Here is a 27984-nt window from a genome sequence, read left to right as displayed (position 1 = left end):
AAAAAAGGGAACTTTTAATGAGGATAAGAGTAGTGAAAAGGCTGTAAATAAAGCAGTATAGCGAGTCTGTTGGATGAAAATAGTCTTTCTGTACACAAATTCCTCTTCCTAGTCAACTTTCAAATGTGGAGTTAAGCATTTAATACCTAATCCCTTCTACTACACTTTATAAAAAAGCCCAAAATTCCTATTTATAATTTGAACTTATATAAGTGAGAAATTAACCAGTATGTTTGTCTACCTGAGTACCTTACATTATTTCACAGAGAAGGTGTTTTACTAGATCTTATAGAAAGGTTTCTTACATAGCTCCATTGAGGAGAAGAAATGACCGTCTTCACGGTGATAGGAACTACTGTAGGACCATGAGGCAGGGGTTACTCCATTCCTGACTGTAAGAGACCCAAGGACAAGTCCATGTCCTGTCTCCCCAAACTACCCTACTTGTTTGCCCACAAATCCCCCTCCAAGTAGAATGAAATAAAAATTTATACTAAAGACATCGATCAACAGAATTCTATTCCACAGTCCCCAGGGTTATAAAACTGGCTTTTCTTACAGGCGAGTTCAATTATGCAGATTAGCCTTATCGATTATTTCAGACTATATTCGTCCAGGTTGACTGCTACCTCCTGTGATATGTGCAGATGCAGCAAATTTTATATTCGTGGTAATTAAATTTTTGTTGTTTAAATTTTCATTAAGTCATTCCCACTGGTACAGCAAGCCAGAGGGAAACAAAATGTCTGGAGGGAAAATGAAAGGTGTGTCATTTCTAGTTTTCAACTGACCCTTGAAAATCCCAAGTGGCATGTTGGTATCCCTGAAAGAATCAGACAAACTTCTTACAGTGCCTCACAATTGATTCAGATGGGAGCCAGAGCACGGAAGACAAAGAAGCCAGGAAATATTCTGACCTAACTTTTAAGGATTGGAGATCTCCCCAAGAAAATGTGGCCCCTGTGTTTAGAGGAAGTCCATTCAGTTCCACCCTTCCATGCCGAGGCTGTCTCTGCAGGGAGAGGCGAATGTTGTCCAGTTTGGTGTCCACGTCGGAAACCAGGATGTGCTCTGTGCTGATGACACACTGACCTCCCTCAGCCACTCTTAGAGGGTTGGTAAATACCTAGAAAGAAGGAAGGAAACATTTAAATCGTTGTGCTATGAAGTATACCTGAAGACAGAGCTCATTAAATCAATAGAAAACTTCTAGTATCGTCTTCACATGTCAATCAATTTTTCAAGAAAATGCTGACGGGGACAAGTCCATAGCTGAACATCTTGGCTGGAAAATATTTTTAACTAAATGCTTCCAATTCTAAGCATCAATGTACACAAAGAACAAGGCAGATCTAGAAACCTGAAAGTATCTACACTTCATTGATCTCAGACCCAGTGCAGTAGAAGCAGCAATCAAATTTACCATCAGTGGTGCTAAACTGAGAAAATAGTAACATTCACCATCATGTCCACACCTACTATTGCCTGACATAGTCTTACCTTACTCTACAAAATGAATGAAACCTGTATCGAATTCCCCTAAAGACTCCATCTCTTTTCTTCACCCTAAAAATTCCTCAAGACTTGGGAGATTGATTGGAGCTTTTAAGTGTCAGGGTGGTGAGACAGAAGCGGAAGAGGGAAATTGAAGGCTGGAAATTGAAGATTCCATAGGAAACAGATTTATTCAAACATGAGACTGAAATATTAAAGCCATAAAGATAATTTTCTACAATAGGAAAACTCACTGCTCAAACAACTAAAGATCTGTTTGAAAGTAAAAAGTAAGTATGAAGGTTTGGGATATTTTATCACACATTGGGAGTTGGCAAGAAGCGTTCCATGGTCAAACACGTCTAGAAAATAGTCGCATACACCATGGTAAAGAATCTTATGGTTACTGGTGGGAAAGCGGGTGGGGTGGGAAGGGATAAATTGGGAGCTCGAGATTTGCAAATACTAATTACTATATATAAAATAGATAAACAACAAGTTTCTTCTGTACAGCACAGGGAACTATATTCAATATCTTGTAGTAACCTATAATAAAAAAGAATATGGAAATGAATATATATGTGTGTGTGTATATATATATGACTGAAACATTATGCTGTATCTGGAAACTGACACAGTGTAAACTGACTATACCTCAATTTAAAAAAATATAAAAGAAAATAGTCACATACAATGTGACACCTTGGAGATTTTATAAGACTCGTGAGCATATTCAATGCTCTGAGACCCTACAGTAAGAAAATCTACTATCTTTGTTTAATATATCATTTTCCCCACTTTTTATTACTACACAGAAGCAAAAACAAGCAGAGACAGTTGAGGAACCAAATCATAAGCTGTGAAGGCCCGTACGGACGGTCTGCGGTGAGTGTCCTGCCAATGTGAGGACACAGTGCTGTCCAAGGAAGCAGCAACTCCTTCCAGAGCAGCTGCTGCTCCCAGAAAGAAGAGCGTGTCCCAAGGAAAGAGCTGGTAAAGAGGGAGGGCCGAGAAACAGGCATAGAAAAGGAAATGAACCAGAAATCACAGCCTCCACTCTGAGCCCAGCACCATCTCCCCATCCAGCAGAGCACACCCAGCCCAGGGCAGCCCTTTGAATCATGAAAATGATGAAGCCAACCTCGCTGGGACAGCTGCCTCGTATTCTTTAATAAACTACTTCCACCAGCAAAGGAAAACATAAAGAGCCTTTTCTCCCCCACCTCTCACTCTCATCCTTCCCAGTACCAAACTCTCATTTTACCAAACCTACCTTTTCACTGTTTGTAGGAGAAAGAAAGAAAGGGAGCTCTTACTTAGAGAGGAGCACTATCACCGAGACACACTGCACGTCTGCTGGCCTCATGTTGTCCTGAGTGACATCAATGATAGCCCACGAGGCTAAGTTCCAAGAAATACACTTGGCCCCTAGATGATTTTTAAATACACGTGTATCTTAGGACAACTTTCAAAAACTAAAAGCATAAGGCTAATTTGCTCCCATCCATCAATCATTCACTTCCCAGTCCCTGCCTGAACCCAGGGCTTCCGTTTCTGGAACTTGAGGTTAGCGTGGCGCCCAGATCGCCTAGTGGTTATCACTCAGCCCAGCTCTCTGTGAATATTTCACTCCAGGCAACCGCACTCCTGACCAGTTTCACTGAAGCAATTTATTTAATTTTATTTCGACTGTTCTCAGTTCTCTAAGGCACTGTTTCATTTGTCCCACACACTGTAGAAAAAAGACAGAAACCACTAGGCCACTTAAGCCTCAGGTCCTAGCTATTCCATCTACCTTCCAGTGATGGAGGAAACAGTTCACTTCACCCTGTCTGGCTTTTTCCACAGATCATCTCTCTCTAGCAAGAGGCTTAGACAAATTTGCACTAAAAACACCACCACCACCACCAAACACTCTTTCTCTGTGATTGTTCTAGAAGACACGTTAGCTTTTTCAGATGCTGGTCTATTTCACGACATGTAGCTCATATACAGAAAAGGAAGGTCTGAATAAAATCTAATCAAATTAACAGACATTCTAAACTATTTTTTCTACAGAGAATGCGATCTGGTCCCTAACAGGGAAGGAGGCGGAGAACAGAGCTTAGATTCTTTTGTGTGAGTTCTTGGGCCCCTCTTCTACCCAAAATTGTAAGCCAGTGACGTAAATGAGTGTTATGAGTTGGGGGCGGGGGGACTTTGGTGACTGGAGAACGTGCCCTGTCCAACTGCGGCAGGGGGTTGGGGGGCAGGGGTATATCGGCTCGGTGTTGCCAGAGCTTCCCAATTTTCAAGAGAAGCCAGAAATCCAGACTGGATCCGAAACCTCCCGATGTTTTAGTGTTGGCCACTCATTATTTTAAAATATTGGTTAGATACATCAGAACAGCTCCGTGGGTTGGGTAAGCCCCTTCCTTGGCCCCTCGGGGTGAGACCCCTGCCCCACGACTCTCAGTAAGCGCAGAGATGGTGAGGAGTGAGCAGGAACGGGAACATTGGTGCTCTCCGGGCTGTGTTCCAGGCGGGGACCTGGGAAGGTGGCTCATTCCTTAGGGATGAGACGTGTGTTAGTTCTAGTCCCCTCCGGGTCCTAATGAATGGGTAATCACACTTTGTCTTTCCGCTGTGGAGGGGAAAAAGCAAGCCTAGGAATAGCCACGTTAGTTACCTTTAGCACTCTCATGGGGAGCCGGCGGGGGCGGGTGTGGAACAAATTCTTGGGATGAATCCCAGCCTCGCAGGTAAGACACACGAGGTAGCACCGCCTTTGTACTTTGGTTTTAATGAGAGACCCGAGGGCTTTCAAGCTTATACAAACATTGAGGAGGGGAACAGGATAGGATGCAAGGGCCTGGCTTAACTCATTTTGGAAAATTAAAGAGCTTATTTAGATTACGGAGCAGCATAGCTGGCCTGCGGGGAGAGCAAGCAAGCGAGCCCAGCTGGTTGCTAAGAGACTCCTAATTTAATCCCCTTCCCCTGATCAACAGGTGAAACTCAGCAGAAAGGAAAGGAAATGAAAGAGATTTTGATAAAGCTTTGAAAATAATGCCAAATCTAGCAACTGGAAAATACCACCTTTTAGATAGAAAGTCCCATGGGAGGTGAAGGATGCCCCCCCACCCCCCTTTTTTTCCCTACGCTGTAGCTGGAAAATAAACAAGTTCTTGGAAACAGCCTAAAGAAAAGGTAGCATTTCGAATAAGTCTTAAAAAATCTTCCTTTCCTTAGGTCTTCCCTCCTTTCCACGTCTCATACCAACTTTCATACGTACCTCAGGGGCCTGATTGTCCACCGGGAGAATCGTGATGTTAAAGCAGATGCCGTACAAAGCGCCGCCGCGCTGGTTACTGACGGAAAAGGCAACCTGGGCGTGTCGGGGACGGGGGCCTATGTCTTGCGTGGGAGGCATGTAGGCAACTTTCATATAGTTCACAGCGTGCTGCAGAGCAAACCAACAGGGCCGTGTGGGCGCCGGTGTGCAAGGACCAGGGACTTCTAGAGACCGAGGTCTAAAGGGACCCGCCATGTTAATGCATGTGGAACGCTGTCAATGCCACCATCATCACTCTGAAGATTCTAAAAAGCTCTATCTTACAAATGGCATTTTCTAAAGTCCGGTGGGAAAAGAACAAGAGAAATTAGGTAACTATGTCAAGGGCTTGACGCCAGGCAACTCTATAAAAGATGGGAGACTTGAATTTCAACCCAGCTCCACCATAAAGTAGTGGTATGATATTGGGCAAGCTACTCAAACTTGAGAGGCCTCCGTGTCCTTACCTACATAAAATGAAAAAAAAATAATAAAATAATAGTACTTAGCACATGGGTTGACATACTCATTTAAACCTCCAACTACAGTGAGATTCAGCATAATTCACCTTAAACCACAGGGGTAGCTATTGCGTGAGCACCCTTCACCATTACTGTGACCCCAGTGGGGTCTTCGGAGTGGAGGCCACAGGAGTAGGAAGAGGGCTAATGAAGGATCTTGGAAGGCAGTAGATACTGTGGGTTGAATTGTGTCCCCCACAAAAAAGGATGTGTTGAAGTCCTAACCCCCAGCACCCCTGCACATGACTTCACTTGGAAATAGAGCTATTGCAGATGTGATTAGTAAAGTCAAGGTGAGGCCACACTGGAGTGGGGTGGAGGGCCTTAATCCAGTTCAACTTGTGTCCTTATAAGAAGAGAGAGACACAGGGCGAACACAGCCATGGGGTGACAGAGGCAGAGAGTGGAGTGGTGGTCTACCAGGCAAGGAATGTCAGAGTGCTGGCAAACCACTACACGCTGTGAAGAGGTAAGACTCCCCAACAGGGTTTTGGAGGATGGCGGCCCTGCTAACACCTTGAGTTCAGACTTCTAGCCTCCAGAACTGTGAGACAATATGTCTTGGTCCTTTTAAGCTACCTAGTACTTTGCTATGGCAGCCCTAGGACGGTAGCACAGTAGGACTCTGGGTAAATCGAATTTGATGGAATAAAAATATATGCACCACGTCCCTAAATCAGAGCCCTAACCCAGATCATCTTTCTCTAGCAAGAGGCTTAGACAAGTTTGCTTTAAAAAAAAAAACATACAAAAAACTCTTTCTCTGTGATTGTTCTAGAAAACACATTAGCTTTGTCAGATGCTGGGCTACCTAAATCAATGCAAAAGGCTGTGTTGACCTTTAACAATATTCTGCAATCATATCCAGTTTAAGCATTTTCAAATAGATGTCATGTGTTTAATGGAAATGTGGAAGCGGAAAGAATACAGACATCAAGTATTTGCTGCCTGCGACAGGTGTCAAAGGCCAATATTCTTGACAGCAGTGCTAGGGTGCCATACCTTCTCAGAGAACACTTCCATCATGTTTCTCAACATTTGAGCATAGCATCCTACCTGACTGAATGACTTCAACCCAGGAGCTGCAGGATTTTTGATTAGCTTTGGTAGGCTGTCCACCATAAATAATTTTCCAGCATCCAGGTGTCTAATGAAAAACATAAGAGAACACATCAGCTCATTTTCCAGGTAAGAAAAATTAAATCAAATAGCCCACAACCAAATTTTCTAAAGCTAAAAGAGTTCAGTGTAGGAAGAACTCAAATGTTCCATTTTTATATTCTCTCTTTATATCAGGGAGGGGGTGGTGGGGTGGTTCTAACTTTAAGTCTAGTATCGTCAATGCTATTCTCATCATGACCACAAAAAGTATGTACAACATTTCTACGCTGACATCATGGAAGGGAATCTAACTACAGTGAGATGTAGTTAGACACCCCCCCCAAAAATGTTTCCTCATTATCATATATTCATGCCATCTTCTGGATTGGAATCATAGAATATGACCATTTTGTGGCCTGCAATATCTATAAATGTTATGAAGACTCAATAAGTTTCGCTAAAATTAAAAAAACACACACATTCTGTTTAGAAAAGGGGATTAAAGACTGTTTTAAGCCTTCCTGAGTTGAAGACACTGCAAGCTGCTTGTCACTTAGCAATTAATACAGCTTCTGAAGTGATGTGTGAGATAAGTTTGAGATTAGAATAAATGCTGAATTGACCATAAGTTCATGTCTGACCAAGAAAGCAACCAAACCACAGTACAGTATTATATTTTGACACTTTCGATTCAATCCTGGATCCCAGCCCTCAACTAATTGCCCAGGTGATGACTTTTCATAGAGGTACCTGTGGCTGAAGGGGAAAAATGGAGGCGTTGTAATTGTGTAGAGCAGCTCCCTGTCATGTGATTCCAGATCTACAAAATGTAGATGCTTCTTAGTTATGTAGGCCACCTCGGTTTCCTTGACAACCAAATGCCGAGAAACTCCAGGAGCCTCTTTTGGAAGCTGGTCATCCACCGGAGTGATATGGATTGTTACTACCTGGAAAGAAATTATCTGTACCATTAATTTGAAATATCAAAAACAAAACAAAACAAAACCACCAAGAAAAAGCACCCCCACCGGCATCCAGTCACAGTTAAGATGATTTTCAAAAACTGCCATTTAAAAATACTTCTACTGAAATAATTCAGGAGCTATTAAGACCATGAGCTAAAAATGGAACATTCTCCACCCATTTTTCATTTTAGTTTAAGAACATAATTGTCACAGTTGTAGTTCATGCAGTCAGAGTGCTACTGAAGGGGGATGTGATACACGAAGTATGTTCCTGGTTTTATTTCTGCATCTCCCCTTCTCCAACAACCTGTGGTTCCTCTACCTCCCTCTCCTCAGTCAAAGATCCTGGAAACCCTGACAGAACTTTTGGTTCCTCTTTCTCTACCCACGTACAACACCTCGCCAAGTCCCAGAGTTTGTACTTAGAAAATTTTCTAAACAGTGACCGCACTCCACTCCCTCCCCAGCTGTCATTCCCCCTGCTCCTGGCCTCACTCCAGCTCTCATAATTTCTTCCTTACATTGTCTCAGCAGCTTTTCATCAGCCCTAACTCCACTAACTAAATTGACTTTTCATACCTGTAGTGTTATTTTTTTTTAAAAGGGGGGTACTGGAATTGAACCCAGGACCTGGTGCATGCTGAGCATGCCCTCTATCACTGAGCGACACCCTGCCCCTTCCGGTGTTATTTTTTAAGAAATACAAGTCAAATCAAGTTACTTTCTCTTAAACCATCACCCAGGAGGGATAGAATTATTCAAATTTCTTAGCATGGTATTCAAGACCCTTCACAGTACAGACACACCCTACTTTTCAACTTTATCTCTTACTTCCTTTCAACACATGCCCAGCACCCTGGCTACCCTCAGCGGACCCAGTCCCAGACCCCAAACATGCCTCTGTGCTTCGGATCACGCTGCTCCTTCAGTCTGGAGTGCTTATCTCCTGCTTTTTCCCACAACCTGAGTCTTTCTTACCCTTGAAGGCTGCTCTTGATATGTTCTTCAGTTTCTCAGTTGGAATTAATTGCTCCTGAATTTTGCTTATCCCTAGGCAAACATCACTATTTCATGGTCTTGTATTATTACTTAGTAGTTTATATGTCAGTTTCTCCTCGATCGAAAGTTCCCTAAGTCAGGAGGGTCAGAGTATGGTGCAAACCACAGGGAATTTGGCAGTGAACATACAGTTCAAGTCCTGAGTCTACCACCAAGTAGTTATTGATCTTCAACAAGTCACTCCACTTTTTTAAACTTCAGTTTTCTTATTTGTAAATTAAGCATAATATCAACGATCTAACAGAATTTTCTAAGGATCGAAATATCACCATGTATATAAAAATGTCTGGCACATAGTACATGCTCAATAAATATTTTGTTCATTTCTGTAGCTGCACCATATCCGGCATAGTATTTTGTAGGTAGGAGGCTCTTTGTCGGCATTTGGTAACTGAATGAGTCAACATGCCCTATTTGTGATTCTAAGAATTTTTTCAAACATTCACAGGTTTGGATCTTGCAAGGGGACACAGACGCTTTACCAAACAGGTTTTACCATCACATTTATTTCTTTTTACAATAATCCACAAATGATTCTGAGAAAACAATTCCTCTCTCTTGAAACAGTACACTGGCTTGGCATCGTGAGTCTCTGTACACCTGATGCGTGAAAGTATTCTTACTCTGGCTTTGATTTATTTTCATACTGTCACTGAAGCACAGATCAGCAATGCCAGTTTTTCTAAGATAAAGATGTTCCCAATACCCAATTTGAAAATGAAGAGAATTCTTTTTTAAATTAACACACGGCAGAAACTCAAACATGGTTAAGCTCTGGCTATGATACAGGAAAGACTGGAACATCAGCTCGGCCACCGACAAGCTCTGCTGCCTGGGGCAAATCACTGACCCCTCTGGGGCTCTGTTTTTCTCTCTGTACATTGGGAATGGTAATGACAGCTATTACAGTGAAGTGTTGTCAGGATCAAATGAGATAGCTAATAGCACAATGAGTAGTACCCGGTAGTAGGTGCTCAATAAATTAATTCCCTGTCTTCATTCTTCGCTACTTTTACAAAAGCATACAGCATATATACAACTCCATTATGAAGCATTTCAATAATTAAAAACTAAAGCCAGTTGTCAAAATAAGGAACACAATGGCAGTCATTTCTCTAGTCTCCTGGAATCTGTGTCAGGATTTCTTTTTCCAATTATAGTTTTTTGCTAATCTACAAAGTTCAGAAATTCTCTCTGGGACCTACCAGGCATGGTGTGAATCAGTGAGGTTCCCCTTCATCGCAAAACTGGATTTAATAAGGAAACAATAGTTACTGTGCCTTCAAAGAGACCATTTTCTATGCTAATTTACTCTCCAATGTGTTCTTTGTATAAGAAGAATGTACAAGCAGGCTTTTTCATACCCCAGTAGTAATTCTTGCTGGGCACATTTTTCAACATGCGTTATGATCGCCTAAGTTGATGTGTCTTTACATATTTATGCATGTTCCAATAATTACTATGTGTGTGTTCTGTGGGTGAAAAAAAAAATCCTATTTTAACAAACTCCATCGAGAAATAAAGTATTCTCATTTTACTGAAACGTGGTTGTTAAAAAAAAAAAAAAAAAAAAAAAAACCTAATTAAATACCCATCCCAGGCAGAGGAAAAGTAGCGCCCGTCCCACTCCCTGGGCTCTTGCTTGCTGGCTTCCCCTGCATGCCTCCAGTCTACTTACGGCCACAAGCACCCGCAGACGGATTTGGAGGGAGTCACAACATAAAGTGACAAATCAGCCTGTGAAGTAACAATGACTAACGGTGACCATGAGCATCCGGCTCACCCTATGATATTCCACTGGCTGGAGGAAGCCTTTCTTGTAGACCTGGGTTCTGGACCCCTTCTCTGCCCTGAGCTTTGATTCCTGCCTGATTCCTTCTTTTGCATCTTCCTTTGAGATTATCCAGTGCTGTTTCTCACCCCCAGGAATGATACCCGATGCTAGTTTAGCCCACTCCACCTTCTGTTCAGATATTCTGTAGAATATAGTCTGATTTCTGTGCCAAGATTTTAAAATAATTCTGTTTCAATAAAGTTTTCATTACTGTGGTCTTTATTATAGAGGGAACGGACATCTGTATTTCTGGGTATGAAAAATATGAACCATAAAGCATACAACAGCAGAAAAGTAAAAAGATGTCCTAAGTTTTCTGTTTTTAAAAAGACCTAGAATTTGCTAAAAGTGATACAGTATTCTAGTCAGAAATACAGCTCAGTTTGAATGGATACAACAGAAGATTTAGAAATAAATCCTATTACTAGTATCCATTTTGGGTTATCAAGTCAACTAAGGTCTCAAGCAAAAATCTAATCTAGAAATGGCATAATTATATACACTGATGAAAAGAAGAGGCTGCTATTTGTAAAGGAATTGATTTTTTTTTTTTTTTTTGTCAAACAAATGATTTGAGAATTTTCTCATTCATTTTCCATTCCCTCTTAACAGGAATCACCTAATTCCTTCAGTTTCTGGGCTCCCAACATCATTCTTCCTGATCACCCTCTTTTGCTACCTTTGTCTTGGCAAACAGATGAATAGCTCACCATCTATGCATTGGCTAACATCAGTGACCACGACAATATGAGATGATATTATATAGCCAATAGGGACACATGCTTTAGTCATTCTAAAACAGGTTCAAAATTTGCTTTGATCCCCAAACATGCTAACTTCCAAGATAATAGGTTTTAAATGCCTAGTAGAAAGAACGATATATGGTGGGTGACATTTATTTTCAGATGTCTTTTTTCTGTCCCTACCACCAATCATCCTCTCCTTGCAAGGAATCTACCCCTTTATGGTTGTTCAGACTCTTACTTTTCTGTCATTTTTATAGGACGGTGGTTCCTTACCTATTTTTGTATTCTATGTTTAAATAATATCCTTGAGTGGTAGTAAAACTGTGTTCTTCAAAAGCAATAATAAATAGTTATATTCATGAGCACTTACTATGTGCTATAAAGTTCTCAGTACTTTTTATGTATTAAGTCACTCACCCTCACAATCACTCTTTAAGGAAGTTGTTTTACCTGTTTTACAGGTGAAGAAACTGAGGCACAAGTCAGTTAATGTCAAGGACAAGAGAAAAACATAGGCAGTCTAACTACAGAGCCTGTAATTTAAACCACTAAACATAAAAAAGTCAGTGTTTTTTCCTAAGTGTTATGAAGCGAGCAAATTTTCAGAAATGCTCTGTATAAAAGGGTCCCCGGGTTAAATAATCCTGGAAACATTGCACACATGGAAATTTGCATAACTCTTTGGAAAAGTAAATGATGGAGCAGTTACGTTGCAGAGAAACTGACTTAATTTTGCTTAATCCATTGCTCCTCAAACTTTGAAATCTGTTCTCATGTAGTTTCTAATAACATCTTCCAGAATTGGTATCTGTGCACAAGACTTTGGGAAAGTGTTCAGAGGTAGACTCTTACCTGTGGCACTGAGAGATTCGGAGGTTCATGGCTGTCCCCCAGGACAAATTCAAATGAATCTTCAAAGATCTCTCCACCAAAGTGACGATAGTAAATGATGCCATTGAACAGGTCCCTCTGAAGGAAGCCAGGGACAGGATAGCCTATGGGGTCCACAAAACACCACACACTTTTATTAACAGCCTGCCAGGTATTGCGGTATATTAATATTGGATTTATCTTCAAAAGTACTCCCTGCTTAGTACATTGTATATACCCAAGGAATCTTTTTTTTTTAATTTAAGTACAGCTGATTTAAATATTGTGTTACTTTCAGGCATACAGCAGAGTTACTCAGTTATACATATATTTCCAAATTATTTTCCATTATAGATTATTACAAGATATTGAACATAGTTCCCTGTGCTGTACAGTAAATCTTGTTGCTTATCTATTTTATCTATAGTAGTTTGTTCAAGGAATCTATATTAAATGCTTTTTATCAAAGCTTTTAAGTAATTAAAAAATCTGTCTTGCTATATAGAAAATTGGCATTAGAAAAATATTTTCAAGAAACATTGATCAGCCAAGATGTGGAACACAGAGACCTGGAGCTCACCTCCTCTCACAGACATGTCACAAATACAACTATTTGCAGAACAACCAACAAATAAGACCAGGACCTACCAGAAAAGATCTACAACTAAAGACATAAGAAGGAAATAAGATGGGTAGGAAGGGCTGGGTTGCAATGTAGTCAGTCCCATACCCCCGGTGTGCGATGCACGAATGGGAGAGTAATTGCAGCTGCAGAGGCTCTCCCACAGGAGCGACGGGTCCAAGTCCCATGCTGGGATCCCCAGCCTGGGGGTCCTGCACCGGGAAGAAGAGCCCCAGAGCATTTGACTTTGAAGGCCAGTGAGGCTATTTTCAGGAGTCCCAGAGGCCTGGGGGAAACAGAGACTTCACTCCTAAAGGGCACACAAAAAATCTCACGTATTCCAGGACCCAGGGAAGAAGCAGTTATTTGACAGGAGCCTGGATCAGACCTGCCTGCTGATCTTGGAGAGTCTCCTGGAGAGACAGAAGACAATCGCAGCTCACCCTGAGGACACAGACACTGGTGGCATCCATTCTGGGGAGTTCATTCTACCATGTGGACACTGGCTCTGGCAAGCACCATCGTGAAATCTTCCCTCTACCTGATTAGGGCCAGGACCCAGCCCTGCCCCAGCCAACAGGCCTGTAAGCACCAGCACTGAGATGCCTGAGGCCAAGTAATGCACTGGGTGGGGACACAGCCTCACAATCAGCACACAGGCTGCCTTAAGACCTGCTGAGCCCGCAGCCCATTCTGGGCATGGCCCTACCCACCAGAGAACCCAGGAACCAGTTTTCCCCACCGTGGGGGGGGGGGCCAGCCCCACAATTCCCTAGGCCACAGCCCCACTCTCCAGGGAGCCTTCTGTAGCCCCCAGACAAGCCTCACCCACCAGGGGGCAGATACGAACCATAAGAAAACCATGCTACATAGCCTGTGGACCCTACCTGCCCACCAGTAGGCCCGACCCTGCATTGGAACCAGCTGGGCCACACCCCTCCTCTCCCACTAGCAAGGCAACACAGGCTTCAGGACACCCTGGACCCTGCACCCAACTGTGTCAGGAACTGGTCTTACCCACCAGAGATCCAGCACCAGCTCTGGGACCCCTGGGTACTGCTACCAGACTCCAGGACCCGCTTTGTGTGCCACTGGCTTCACCTACCAGGGGGCAGGGAATAGGAGCCCCTGGACCTTGACTTTGCCCACCAGGGAGCAAGCACTAATCCGAAGGGTCCCTGGAGTTCCTCAGTCAGCTGCCTCGTAACCCAGTCACAACAACCAGCAACGAGCAGCCTCTGCATCAGGCAACCAGCTGGATGAGGGGCCCACCAAGCCTACCAGACTGCCCACATGGTCAGCCCGGCACAAAGGAAAGACTCACAGAGCCCTCAAAGGGAGAACCGAGAGCATGTTGTTCTGGTGACAAAAGGCGAGTGCACTTCTAGGACACATAGGGCACCTACAAAAGACCACTTCTGAGTGTACATGGAACATTTTCCAGGAAAGATCACATGCTAGGCCACAAAACAAGCATCAGTAAACTTTAGAAAATTGAAATCACATCAAGTATCTTTTTTGACCACAATGATATGAGACCAGAACTTAATTACAAGAAAAAACTGCAAAAAAAAAAAAAAAAAAAATGTGGAAGCTAAACAACATGTTACTAAACAACCAGTGGATCACTGAAGAAATCTAAGAGGAAATTTTTAAACTCCTGGAAACAAATGGAAACGAAAACACAATGATACAAAATCTAGGATACAGCAAAAGCAACTCTGAGAGGGAAGTTTATAGAGTTATAAGCTTACTTGAGCAAACAAGAAAAATCTCAAATAAACAATCTAACCTTACACTTAAAGGAACTAGAGAAAGAAGAAACAAAACCCGAAGTTAGTAGAAGGAAAGAAATCATAAAGATCAGAGCAGAAATAAATCAAGCAGAGACTAAAAAAATTAGAAAAAAAAATCAATGAAACAAAGAGCTGCTTTTTAGGAAAATAATAACAAAATTGATAAACTTTCAGACAAACTCATCAAGAAAAAAAGAGAGGGCTCAAATCAATAAAATCGAAATGAAAAAGACATTACAACCAACACCAAGAAATACGAAGGACCATAAGAGACTACTATGAACTATATGCAAATAAAATGGGAAATCTAGAAGAAATGGGCAAATTCCTAGAAATGTGCAATCTCACAAGAATGAAGCAGGAAAAAATAGAAAATGCAAATAGCTCAATTACTAGTAATGAAATTGAATCAGTAATTTAAAAACTCCCCAAAAAACAAAAGTACAGGACCTGATGGCTTCACAGGTGAATTCTACCAAACATTTAGAGAAGAGTTAACACCTATCCTTCTCAAACTATTCCAAAAAAAATGCAGAGGAAGAAACAATTCCAAACTCATTTTATGAGACCAGCCTCACCCTGATACTAAAACCAGGTAGAGATATCATAAAAAAAGAAAATTATAGGCCAATATCACTGATGAACATAGATGTAGAAATCCTCAATAAAATATTAGCAAACTGAATCCAACCATACATTAAAAGGATCCTACACCATGATCAAGTGAGATTTACCCCAGGGACGCAAGAATGGCTCAATATATGCAAATCAACCAATGTGAACATCACATTAACAAAAGGAAAGATAAAAATCACATGATCATCTCAAAGATGCAGAAAAGGCATCTGATAAACTTCCAACATCTAAACAGATAAAACTCTCCAGAAAATGGACATAGAGGGAACATACCTCAACCTGATAAAGACCATACATGACAAACCCACAGCTAACATCTTACTCAATGTGAAAAACTAAAAGCATTTCCTCTAAGATCAGAAACAAGACAAAGATACCCACTCTCGCCACTTCTATTCAACACAGGATGGATCTTGGCTGTCTGAGACTTACCTATCTGTCCTGGCCCTGGCTTCTTCATGATGTCTCCAGCCTGTGGGGGTTTTGTGACATTGAAGAAGATGTAGTCATCACTGGAGTCCATGTCTGAAGCTCTCAGCATGGAACCCTGGATCAGCAGGGTCTGCCCCTCCTCCAGTTCAATCACAACGTTGGTTACGAGGAACGGGGGACTGTCGTCTTTGGGCAAGATGTTGATGGGAAACTTATGTCGGATGCTGTGCTGGCCATCGAATATCCTGAAGACCACAAAGTCTTTGGTGGAGTCGCTGTCGTCATGGTGATATCGAACGACTCCAGCCTGAAGATCAGCCACAGTGAAGAGAAACCCCTTGCCCCCTGATGGAAAGAGCAGAGGTGGAGCTGAATGAAAAAGGGGGTGTGGAGGCAGCAGGTTAATGAGAGCAGCACTGGAGGAGGGGTCATTAAGGAAAGTGGTTCAGCCAGTACCTCCCTCCCCTGGAAAAATCGGAGATTGTTTCGTGGGCTTTGGGGCCCCACAGACATGGATTTGGATACAGACTGGAAAACTTATTACCTGGTTGGACTTGGACAAGGTATTTAATTTATTTGAGACTCATCTATAAAAAAAGGAATAATAACACCTACTTCATACTGCCTTGTAAGGATGGGAGAACTCAAACAATACTATACCTATTATAAGTTTTAATTACTCTTCAACCCATTGCTATCACCCTACATGGCAGCACGTCTTAGACGAGTGGTCCTGAACCAGCAACATTACAAATGCAAGTTCTCAGGCCCTACCCCACACCTAGTGGATCAGAAATTCTGGAGGTGGGGCCCGGCAACCTATATTTTATCAAGCTCTCCAGGAGTCTAATGCTTGCCAAGTTTGAGAATCACTGGCTTAACGACCAAGAGCTAGATCTCTGGTATCAAATGGCCTGGGTTCAACTCCCAGCTCGGCCATGTTCTAGAATTCAGACAAGTCAACTTCTCTAAGTCTCATGTGCAAAGTGAGAATAATAATAGTACCCTGCTTCATAAATCGGACATGAGATGAAGTATGTAGAATGTTTCGCACAATATCTGGCTCAAAGTAAATGCTTAATAAATGTTTGCACTCTTTCCCACCTCCTCTGAGCCAGACCATGATGGCATTATGGGCTATGACTCTCCACCTCATTTCTACCGTATTGATAAGCACTGCTTCCCTCTTCACAAACTATTACAGTTCCTGATGGCAGGTGCCCAAATGCTCTCCCCACAGCACTGCAGTTTTATGGATTAAACATTAGTACAATGGACACTATGAGTTACTTGCCCAACAGCCACTCTCTGCTCCTTTCTCACTACTAGAAGTCTGGCTTTATTTGGAATGGCAATATGACCATTTAAAATACTCAGTTCCCAGACTCTGCTGCACTTAGGGAATATTATTTAACTTCCTAAGAAATATAATTAAATTTCCTTGTATCAGGCTCCTGGGGAAAGTTGTTAAATAGAGCAAAATTAGATGGCATAACTTTTTTTTTTTTTTATTATTCTCTCTCTTTCTTCCTTCCTTTCTCTAGTGCTGATTAGAAGCCTGGAGGTGTAGGTACCATCCTGTGACCAACAGCAGAGCAGAAAAGAGCCGCTGGTATCATGGATACAGAATACCTACCTCTAGGCAACTTGTCACAAGCAGAAAATAACTCTTGAATTTTTAAGCTGCTGTAGTTGGGTTTTCCTTACATTCAGCTGAACACCCATCCTAACTGATCCATCCGGCTTAAGCTAAACTCCCACTGTCCTGGGATTAGGTAAGAGAATTCATCATTTTATTTTTGATTTCAGAATTCCCTAATCACAAATAATGATAAATAAGAGGTCTCTTACTACTTTATAGTTAGGCAAACTAAGAGGATAATTGAATTAAATCCTCTGAGCTCACTACAAGGAATGGACTATATTATCATTAAGTATGGATATGTTTATTAGGGCCATTACCTTATTAACTATCACCCTTACAATTATAATTAAAACTATAAATTCATTTCTTTTAAACTATGGTAGCTGCTACTAATAACATAATAGCATAATTATTACTAAAGAGTTCTTTTTTTAAAAAAGGTAAGTTTTATATTTTTCAGTGCATTTCTCTGAAGCAGAGAAATGAAAAGGCTATGATTTATCTTTGAACTGAGATAAGATAATCAGTTAAGGAGTATATTTAGAAGGAGCCCTACGTGGCTCCAGAAAGCAAAACTGAGATTTAAATGATGACTCAAGTACAAAATACCACTCGTAAATGGACATCCATTGATTTGAGCATCCAAATACAAAGGCCAATGGCTCCCAGATTTCCAGATTTTAAGAATATGATAATTCATTCAGAAATGGGGCGCAAGAGGTGCTATATATACATCCTGTTAAATATGATTTGCTTTTGGAGAAAATACTTCTTGGGTTCTTCTCTAGGTTAGAAAGCTGGTCCTCCACCTCTTAGGGTAAGCTGCCCATGGTGCAGGCCACCCACAGTAACCAGCTGGACATCATGAATGCCATCATTGTCGACAATCTGAAACTGCTCCCAAGTGATGGCCCGAGACTGTCCCTCCAGGAGATTCAGACCTGCAAGAGAAAGCAGAAAAGTGTCCTGGGAAGTTCTATGATATGCCAACATACCCACTTTAACACAAGATGAATGAATTTTCACTCACAAAACTAGCTAAAAATTGTATCTTCAAAAGTTTCTTAAGAAACTAGAATTTAGCTTTTGAGTAATATTTTTACTATTAGTACTACTAACCTCAATCTGACAACTGGTTCCTTATGATATATCGTTTAGAGGCATGATGATGCCAAAAATAAATACTAGGAGGAAATAACAGATGTTACATTCACAGTGGTCTCCAGTTCAGAAATGTCCACAAGGAGTTTTTCAAAGGCAGCATTCATATATTTTAAGTGGGCAAAAGAGTCAAAAGTGCTTTTACATATAAATTATAAGAGCGTAAGTATCCCACAGGACAGAAAATTAAAGTGGCTAAATATACAAATACAGAGCTACTCAGCTAGGGGACTGTTTAATGATGTTAGGCAGGAAGTGTCTGACACTCTGTAGTAGGGGCTGTATTTTAGTCTAGACCCTAATAAGAAAGGGACCTTTGTAACTAGAGAAATTAAAGATAAAACTTCTCCTTGGACCCAGCATGCTGGAGAGAATCTGGGGAGAGAGAGCAAATGCTACTCAGAGCAGGAACACAGATTCCAGACTGAACACTCCAGTCAGAGACAGAGAGCTGTAGCATCACGAGCCATTCCCATTACCCAGCAGAGCTGGGGGTCAGCAGGTTGCAGAGACTCTTGAAAAGGAGGAAAGCCTTTTAAAGAAACAAATTGATAAAATTTAAAGACAGTGCAGTGGTGAACCCATTTTTAATGCTTCCTCTCAAATGTGCTCAGATTTCCCTGCCTCCTAACATTGACCATTTGCCTGCTTTCCAGCTGAGGCAGTCCCAAGAGGGTACCCACAGTTCCCACACAGTTGTAAAGCTCGGGCTGCCACCGTTGGCTCATTGTCTGATACTGCTGCCCTCAAGTGCCCGCAAGGGTGAAGACCAGGTTGTGGTGTGACCTTCCTTGTGACCATGGCCAGGTCTCACACCATGGGACTCAAGGAGTTTGTGCAGTGGCTGCTGAGAAGAGTCAGGTAACACAACCTGGGCATGTGGGAAGTTAACATCCAATGAGGCAAACTGACCAAGGTGAGACAAGAGATGGAAGGAGCTGACAGGCAGATTGTTCACCCTTTCCCAACCCCATCCCTGACTCTTCCCTCACAGACTGGTTCCACCTCCTTCTGGAGACATCAGCCCTACTGAGCGATCAGCTTTGTTTTCTTGTAAAGCTATGAACGGCTCCGTCACACCAAATTTTAATTTGTCACCCTTACTCTTGTTTGCAGTACAGAGTTAGTGCATGTAATCTGAGATGTATAGTATATTGAAAGATGGAAGGAAGGAAGAAATGAAGGGAGAGAGAAAAAGAGAGAAAGAGAAAGAAAGAGAGAGAGAGAAGGAAGGAAGGAAGGAAGGAAGGAAGGAAGGAAGGAAGGAAGGAAGGAAGGAAGAAAGGAAGGAAGGAAGGAAGGAAGGAAGAAAGAAAGAAAGAAAGAAAGAAAGAAAGAAAGAAAGAAAGAAAGAAAGGGAAATGGACAGAGGGAGAGAAAGGGAGGGAGGAGAGGAAAGAAAAAGGAAAGAAAAGAGAAAGGGAGGGAGGAAGAAGGGGGAAGGGAGGGAGACAGAGAAGAACTGAGAATGGGTAGAAGGAAGGGAGGCAGGGAAGGAAGGAGGGAGGGAGGACAAGCATGTATAAAGAATCTCTGTGGCTGGTAGTACGGGTTTTGCAGCCAAGAGTGCACAGCCGAGCACAGGACAAGGCATCGTGGGATGCGGCAGAAGAGCAAGCAATAACCCTAGAAATTTACACAGTAAGATCTTAATGGTGGTTATGTTTTCATGGTGGAGTAATGAATGATTTTTATTCATCCATTTTTATTTATTTATTTTACCTATGCATTACTATTTATTCTATTTATTGTGCTTTCCAAGTTTCCAATGATGAACTTATATTAAGTTCATAATAAATAAAATTCTATTTTAAAAAGGATTCTGATGTCCATTGTAGCCAAAGTCAGATTTGGAGCTCTTCTAACAAGCCTAGGTTTCAAAGGTGACACATACACATGTTATTAAGTCTCTATGCTCAAGAAATAATCTAATTAACATGTGATTATGACTAAACTTTAGATTATCAATTCCTTCTTTTCTCTCATTATCCCTCAAACAGAGGTAGAATAGAACAGAGAAGCAGATTATAAATCAAGGCTGCTCAACTGATTTTGTCCATCTCTACTGAAACCCACATACATACAAACACATACATGTGGTGTGTTACCCATCTGCAAGCACACACACATACAAACACACAAGCATAAGAGGTGATTCGTTTAAGCTGCCACCTGAGGATTTAAATCAGACACAGATATTTTCTGTGTTAACTGAACCTACCAACACTGCTTATGTTTTGAATGCTATTGATGGTATTAGTAGGAAAGGAAAAAGTCTTCATTTACACTCTACATTTACACCTGACCTAATATAGCGCATTATAAGTCTACTGAGAAATGAGAGGCAGTACAAAGCCTCCTCTGAAAAGAAATAAAGCAGGAGGAGCTCAAGATGGTAGAACAGGAGGATACAGAGCTCACTGCACCTGCACCTCCTTGCCCCATGAACACATCAAAAATACATTTACATGAGGAGCAATGCTCACTGGAAACGGACTGAAGACTGACAGAAAGACTCTTATGCAACCAAGGCTGTAAGAAAGATCCACATGGAGTTGGATAGGAAGGGAAGAGAAATAATCATGTTGGGACCTGCACTTCTAGGAGGAGACACAGCAGAGGAGTGTGATTAAGAAGGTGGAGATCATCCCTGGGGAGTGGGTGGTTTGAACCACATACTGGATGCCCCTGCCCTGGGATCCAACAGTGGGAGGACATGTCCCCTGAGCTGGTCTGAAAACCAGTGGGACTGGCAAGAGGGCTGAAAGAAATTTAGACTCTGCTCATGAAGAGCACATACATTTTTTTGCTTACTCTCAAAACAACACAGAGAAAGCAGACTGAAACTGCCCAAGACTCTGGCCAGTTTCCCACAACTGCCTCAGCACGTGCCCCAGCCTGAGCCAAGCACTCTTTCTTAGCTCCTGATTCTCTTCCATGCAGCTCCACACTAGGGCAAACACTGCTGCAGCCAAGGATGAAGCACAGTTTTAGATTCAGCTGGTTCAGACCCCGCATGGCACCTGTATGGGGCAAGGGCAGCCACTACCAGTGTGCACAGGGGCAGCATATCGGGAGAAGTCTGGAGCTCTGACTAGTGGCAGGATCACCCCCAGAACACACCCCCACCCACACTAAATGCCCTTTCCAGCCACTCTTACTCTGAGATGCAAATCCCCACTGGAACGAGGAGACTGCATAGTTGTGGAGGATGGAGCCGGCTTGGGCCTGAACCCCACGGCTTCTGCTCCAATACCTTGGGACATACCACTGCCCCTGATACAGAGGAGAATCCCCTGCTCACAGCTGGCTCTGGCTCTAGCTCCTCCATCACCAGCCCCAACCCCTAGAAGTTGATAGTTGCCACAGATTCTGAGGAAAGACATGACCTGTGTTCATGTGAATCAGCTCTCCCACGAAAGCCATGGGGAACATGTAGACTGTATAGGGATGCTCCCACACAAGGACACACATTTCAAGACCAAGACAGGTAACTTTCACCTAATTTCACAGAGGCAAAATGAGAAGACAGAGGATTTTATTTCAAACAAAGAAAAAGCCTAGAAAACCAACAAATGAAACAGAGGTAAACTATCTACCAGATAAAGAGTTCAAAGCATTAGTGATAAGAATGCTACCTGAACTAGGGAAAAGAATAGATGAACTAGAAAAATGGGGTGGGAGGGAAGCAGTCAGAACTTAATACAAAACTGAAATGAAAAGCACTAGAAATAATTAACTCTAGGCTAAGTGATACAGATGAATGCATAAGTGATCTGGAAGATAGAATAATGGAAAACATTCAATCAGAACAGCAAAAAGAAAAACAAATTTAAAAAATGAGAACTGTTTAAGCAACCTTTAGAAGAACATCAAGCATACTAACATTCACATTACAGGGGAAGGAGAACACAGAAAGAAAGGGGTCCAAAATGTATTTGATGAAATTATGACTGAAAACTTCTTGAATCTGAAGTAGGAAACAGGCAGCACAGAGGGCCCCAAACAAGAAGAATCCAAAGAAAACCACACCAAGACATGTCATAATTAAAATGGTAAAAGTTAAAGATAAAGAATTCTAAAGGCAGCAAGAGAAAAACAGTCACATACAAGGTACCTCCCATTAGGTTATCAATGGATTTTTCTGCAGCAACTCTGCAGACCAAAAGGGAATGGAATGATTAAATAAAAGTGCTGAAAGGGAAAAACCTATGACTTAGGTTATTCTACCCAGCAAAATTATCACTCACAACTGAAGGAGAGAGAAAGAATATCTTAGACAAGCAAAAACTAAAAGAGTACTTTTAGTTTAGCAGTACTAAATCAGTCATAAAAGCAATGTTATAGGGTCTTCTCTAAGTGGAAGAGAAAAGGCTACAACAAGAAGTAAGAATCTATACAAAAGGAAAAATCCCACTAGTAAAGGCAAATATATAGTAAAGACTGAGGATCAACCACTGAAATAAGCTGGTACAAAGATTAAGAGACAAAAAATGCAAAATCAACTATAACTATAATAATCACTTAAGGAATGTAAATGAAGATGTAAAACCATTTTCACAGCAAAAACACAAAATGTGGGGGAGGAGAGAAAATGTAGGTCAGTTAGAATGTGTTTGAACTTAAATGACTACCAGTTAAAAACAAGTAGAAATAGTTATAGGTCAACATATACTAACGCCAAGGGAACCACAAATCGAAAACCTACAATAGATACATAAAAACTAGAGAGAAAGGAACACAAGCCTACCACTAAATAAAACCATCAAACCACAAGAGAACAGACTAAAAGAACAGAAAGAAACAACAAAAACAGTAAGAAAACAAGTAAATAAAGTGATAATAAGTACATATCTATCCATAATCACTTTAAATGCCAATAGGCTAAGTGCTTCAATCAAAAGTCATAGAAAGGTGACAGATTGGATAAAAAAACAAGATCCAGCCATGTGTTGCTTACAAGATTAAGGTGTTCACTTTAATGCTAAATATACACACACATTAAAAATGAAGGGATGGAAAAAGATGTTTCATGCAAAAGAAAATGACAAGCGGGGGTAGGCATACCCATATCAGACAAAACAGACTTTAAAACAAAGTCTATAACAAAAGACAAGGAAGGGCATTATATAATGATAAAGGGATCAACAGAAGGGGACATAACATTTGGTAATAACTAACACTGGATCATCTAAATATATAAAGCAAATACCAAACAAAATTAAGAGAGAAATTGACAATGACACAATAATAGTAGGCGAATTCATACTCCACTTACATCAGTGGACAGATCATCCAGATGGAAATCAATATGGAAACAAGTCTTAAATGGCACATTAGACCAATTGAACTTAATAAATATCTACAGGACACTTCATCAAAAAACAGCAGAATACACATTATTTTCAAGTGTACACAGAACATTTTCCAGGACAGATCACATGGTATGCTACAAAACAAGTTTTAGAAAATTTCAGAGGATAGATACTATATCACACATTTTTTTCCAACCAAGTATGACTAGAAATTAATTGCAGGAAGAAAAAATGGGAAAAAATACAAACACATGGAGACTAAACAACATGCTACTAAAAAACCACTGGGCTAATGGAGAAATAAAAACAAAATTAGGAAATACTTCAAGACAAATGAAAATAAAAACACAACTTCTCAAAATCTATGGAATGCAGCAGAAGCAGTTTTAAGAGGGAAAATACATGCTTACCTCAAGAAACAAGAAAAATCTCAAAAAAAAAAACCTAACCTACAACTGAACAGAATTAGAAAGAGAAGAACAAACAAAGCCCAAAGTCAGAAGAAAGGAGAAAATGATAAAGACCATAGAGGAAATGAATAAAATAGGGACCAAAAAAAAAAAAAAAAAAACAAGATCAATGAAATAAAAAGTTGGTTTTTTTTTGAAATGATAAACAAAATTGATAGGCTTTATCCAGGTTTATGAAGAAAAATAGAGAGGATTTAAATAAAATAAGAAATTAAAGAGGAGAAATAACAACTGATATCACAGATATAAAAAATCATAAGAGAATACTATTAATAGTTATATGCCAACAAATTGGACAACCTAGAAGAAATGAATAAATTTCTAGAAACAGAAACTCTTCAAAGACTGCATCAGGAAGAAACAGACAATCTGAAGAGACCAATCACTAGTAGTGAAACTGAATTAGTAATTTTTTAAAAACTGCCAACAAACAAATGTCTAGGATTGACAGCTCACTGGAGAATTCTACCAAACGTATAAAAAAGCTAAGAACTATCCTTTTCAAACTATGTCAAGAAACTGAAAAGGAGAGAACACTGCCAAATTAATTCTATGAGGTCACCATTACCCTGATATCAAAACCAGGCAAAGCTACAATAATCAAAACAGTATGATATGGGCACAAAAACAGACATAGATCAATGGAACAGAATAGAAAGCCCAGAAATAGACCCATGTACATATGGTCAATTAATACATGACAAAGGAGGCAAGAACATACAGTGGAGGAAAGACAATCTCTTCAATAAGTGATGCTGGGAAAACTGGACAGCTACATGTAAAAGAATGAAATTAGAACATTTTCTAACACCATATTAAAAAAAAAAAAAAACTCAAAATGGATCAAAGACCTAAATGTAGATCAGAAATCATAAAATTCTTAGAAGGAAACATAGGTGGAACACTCTGACATAAATTGTGGCAATATTTTTTTGGATCTGTCTCCTAAAGCAAAAGAAACAAAAGCAAATATAAACAGATGGGACCAAATGAAACCTAAAAAATTTTTGCACAACAAAGGAAATCACTGACAAAATGAAAAAACAACTTACTGAATATGCAAATATATAAATATCTCACATGACTCAACAACAACAAAAGAAACAATCCATTTAAAAATGGGCAGAAGACCTGAAGAGACACTTTCCAAAGAAGACATACAGATGGCCAACAGGCACATGAAAAGAGGCTCAACATCACTAACCAACAGAGAAATGCAAGTTAAAGCCACAATGAGATACTACCTTGCACCTGTCTGAATGGCTATCATCAGAAAGATGAATAATAAGTGTTGGCAAAGATATGGAGAAAAGGGAAACCTCCTACACTATTGGTGGGAATGTAAAATTGGTGCAGCCATTGTGAACAACAGTATGGAAGTTTCTCAAAAAACTAAAAATAAAACTACTGTATGACCCAGCAATTACACTCCTGGGTATATACCTGAAAAAAACAAAAACACTAATTTGAAATGATACATGCATCCCAATATTCATAGCAGTATTATTTACAACAGCCAAGATATGAAAGCAACCCAAGTGTCAATTAACAGATAAATGGATAAAGAAGATGTGATTTATATATACAGTGGAATATTACTCAGCCATAAAAAAAGAATGAGATTCTACCACTTCCAATGATGTGGATGGACCTGGAGCGTATTGTGTTTAGTGAAATAAATCAGAAAGAGAGAGACAAATACTCTATGTTATCACTTATATGTGGAGTCTAAAATATAAAACAAAGAATACTGAAAAACAGAAACAAACTCACAGATATAGAGAACAAACTAGTGGTACCAGTGGGGAGGGGGGAGGGTGGAGAGGAAGATAGGGGTAGGGGATTGAAAGGTATAAACTACTATGTATAAAATAAATAAGCAACAAAGAAACATTGTACAGCACAGGGAATATAGACAATACTTTATAACTTTAAATGCAGTATAATATATAAAAATGTTTAATTACTATGTGGTACACCTGAAACTAATGTAAAATTATATGTCAACTATACTTCAATTAAAAAATAAAAATAGAAAAAACAAATGAAGCAGCTTAAACTCTTCATTTCTATGCAACCTAACTTAAAAATAAGACAGTGGATTACAGACTATGCCTTCCTTCAATTCTTCTGAACAATTTGAGTTGGACACCTTTTCTCTCTCAATCCAGATGTGCTCAATATCACAAATAGTCACTTTTTTGCCTCAGTCAGTGGAAAAGGGTCTTTTGGCTTAACTCCTACAGAGGAAAGAACTTGGTTTCAGGATATACAAATTCTGGATTTAAATTTCTCAACCTGATAGTAGGAAAAACAAAACAAGAAACTCCCCCCCCCCCAAATGCCCTTAACCTGTCTGGGTTTCAGTTGCCTCATGTGTGAAATGGAAATAAAACTACCTATTTTTTCCTGACCCATACACTTTCCTGTCTTCCCTTCAGGGCTATATTGTTTGACTCCTGTATCGCACTTCACCTGTGTTCCAGGACACTCGCGGGGCATTTGTATCTGCCGTTCTGATGGAGATGAGGATGGAAATAGGTGCGCTCTTTTCAAAGAAGAAGTCATATACCTCCAGCTCCACCTGTAAATGAACAGTTGCGTAAGAACCACACAGTGACAATTTACAGCCTAAAATACCATTATTTCTGGGGTATACACTACAGATGGAGGCAAAATGAATCCAGTTTTCTGCTGCTGTCTGATCTCATTTTTGACAATGAGACCTCACTTTTTCAGGCACTAGATTTTATTCCTTAGTTCACCAGTGGTTTTACATTTTCCTCTCCATAAAAGAATTTCTTAACTTGAAATAAGCAAATATGCTAGAGACATGTCCCTCCATCTGTTCAGGAGACTGTGTCAGTCCTGCATCAGACCACTCAAGCCTCTCTCAAAGGTATAGTGTCTACAGCAGGGATTCTCCACTGGGGGTGATTTCATGGGGGACTTTTGGGAATGTCTGGAGACCTTTTTGGTCTCAGAAATGGGTATGTGTATGGGGGTATAACTGGCACCTAGTGGACAGAGGCCAGGGATGCTATTAGCATCCTACCATGACCAGGACAGCCCCTACAACAAAGAATTATCTGGTACAAAATGCCAACGGTGCTGCTTTTAAGAGATCCTGATCTAAAGGCACCCATCCCACTAGACATATTATTAAATACCTAGATTTTATTTACTCTCATGAAATCCATAACTGGTAAAGTGGGGTTGTACGTTTTGAGCCTTATTATGTGCTACATATGTACTATTCCAGGTGCTGACAGGGGAGGATGAGGTATAATTCAAAAACGAAGGCACACTGCCTACTTTTGAAGAATGTGTGGTCTGTTGGAGAGGATAAGAGATAAAGCAGAGAGTACTATGTCAGCAAATGCTACATAACAAAAGAAACAGATCCAAGGGTGCCAAGAAACAGATTAAAAATGAAACTATGCTGAGGTCGGGGACACCGTGTTGGAGGTGTAAGGGAAGTGCTTACGAGGCTGAGCAGTATGAAACAATATATTATGTTCTCATGAAGGAACTTTCTTCTAAAATAAATGTAGTGCCTAATAAAGTGAATTTGAATTTTCATGCTTAAGAGAATGGACTGCCTTGGTCTCACAGCCCAGGAAAGGATCAGCTAGCTTCAGGAGCTCTGGCCACTGCTCTGTTCTCTGAAGTCCCACCCCAGGCAGCTCCCAGCCTCCATAATCTCAACAATGCATAATCTCCACTGAGAAAATTGGAAGTTACCTTCTAACAAAACAAACAAAAGTCACACATTTGGACAGGTTCCGCTTTATGATTGCATCGTACAATGCCAGGAAGTACACACACGAAGCAGCCAGAGCAGCCGTGCTTCATTTGTAAGCTTGAGGTAACACTGGAGAACTAATGAGAAATTACTTCATCATATGGAAGGAATGAGAGGTGAGGGCAGGGAAGAAAACAACAGCTGCCCTTGTCTATTATGAAGTGAAGAAAATAAAAGCAAAGGGTGAAGCCTGGCACTT

The 27984-nt window shown here is 40.7% G+C and overlaps 1 protein-coding gene across 19 annotated transcripts in view; it reads right to left on the bottom strand.

Annotated features, from left to right (window-relative positions):
• Positions 1 to 27984, bottom strand: part of FREM1 (FRAS1 related extracellular matrix 1) — a 148617-nt gene that overhangs the window by 85643 nt on the left and 34990 nt on the right. For 17 of the 19 annotated variants that reach the window (XR_006721686.2, XR_006721685.2, XM_045509960.2 and 14 more), the window contains 8 exons: positions 26456 to 26564; positions 17844 to 17975; positions 15390 to 15734; positions 11886 to 12028; positions 7180 to 7376; positions 6385 to 6475; positions 4769 to 4936; positions 918 to 1126 (listed from right to left, as the gene is read on the bottom strand). Coding sequence is in view for 17 of the 19 variants with exons in the window: in XM_045509960.2 (XP_045365916.2) it covers positions 918 to 1126; positions 4769 to 4936; positions 6385 to 6475; positions 7180 to 7376; positions 11886 to 12028; positions 15390 to 15734; positions 17844 to 17975; positions 26456 to 26564 (1394 nt within the window). In the remaining 2 variants the exon portion in view is untranslated. The other 2 variants (XM_045509955.2, XM_074361552.1) reach the window with 2 other exon arrangements.

Source organism: Camelus bactrianus, chromosome 4 (assembly GCF_048773025.1).
Source record: "Camelus bactrianus isolate YW-2024 breed Bactrian camel chromosome 4, ASM4877302v1, whole genome shotgun sequence".
Taxonomy (NCBI): Eukaryota; Metazoa; Chordata; class Mammalia; order Artiodactyla; family Camelidae; genus Camelus; species Camelus bactrianus.
Note: the sequence above shows the minus strand (reverse complement) of the source record. Positions and strands in the feature narration are given on the sequence as shown.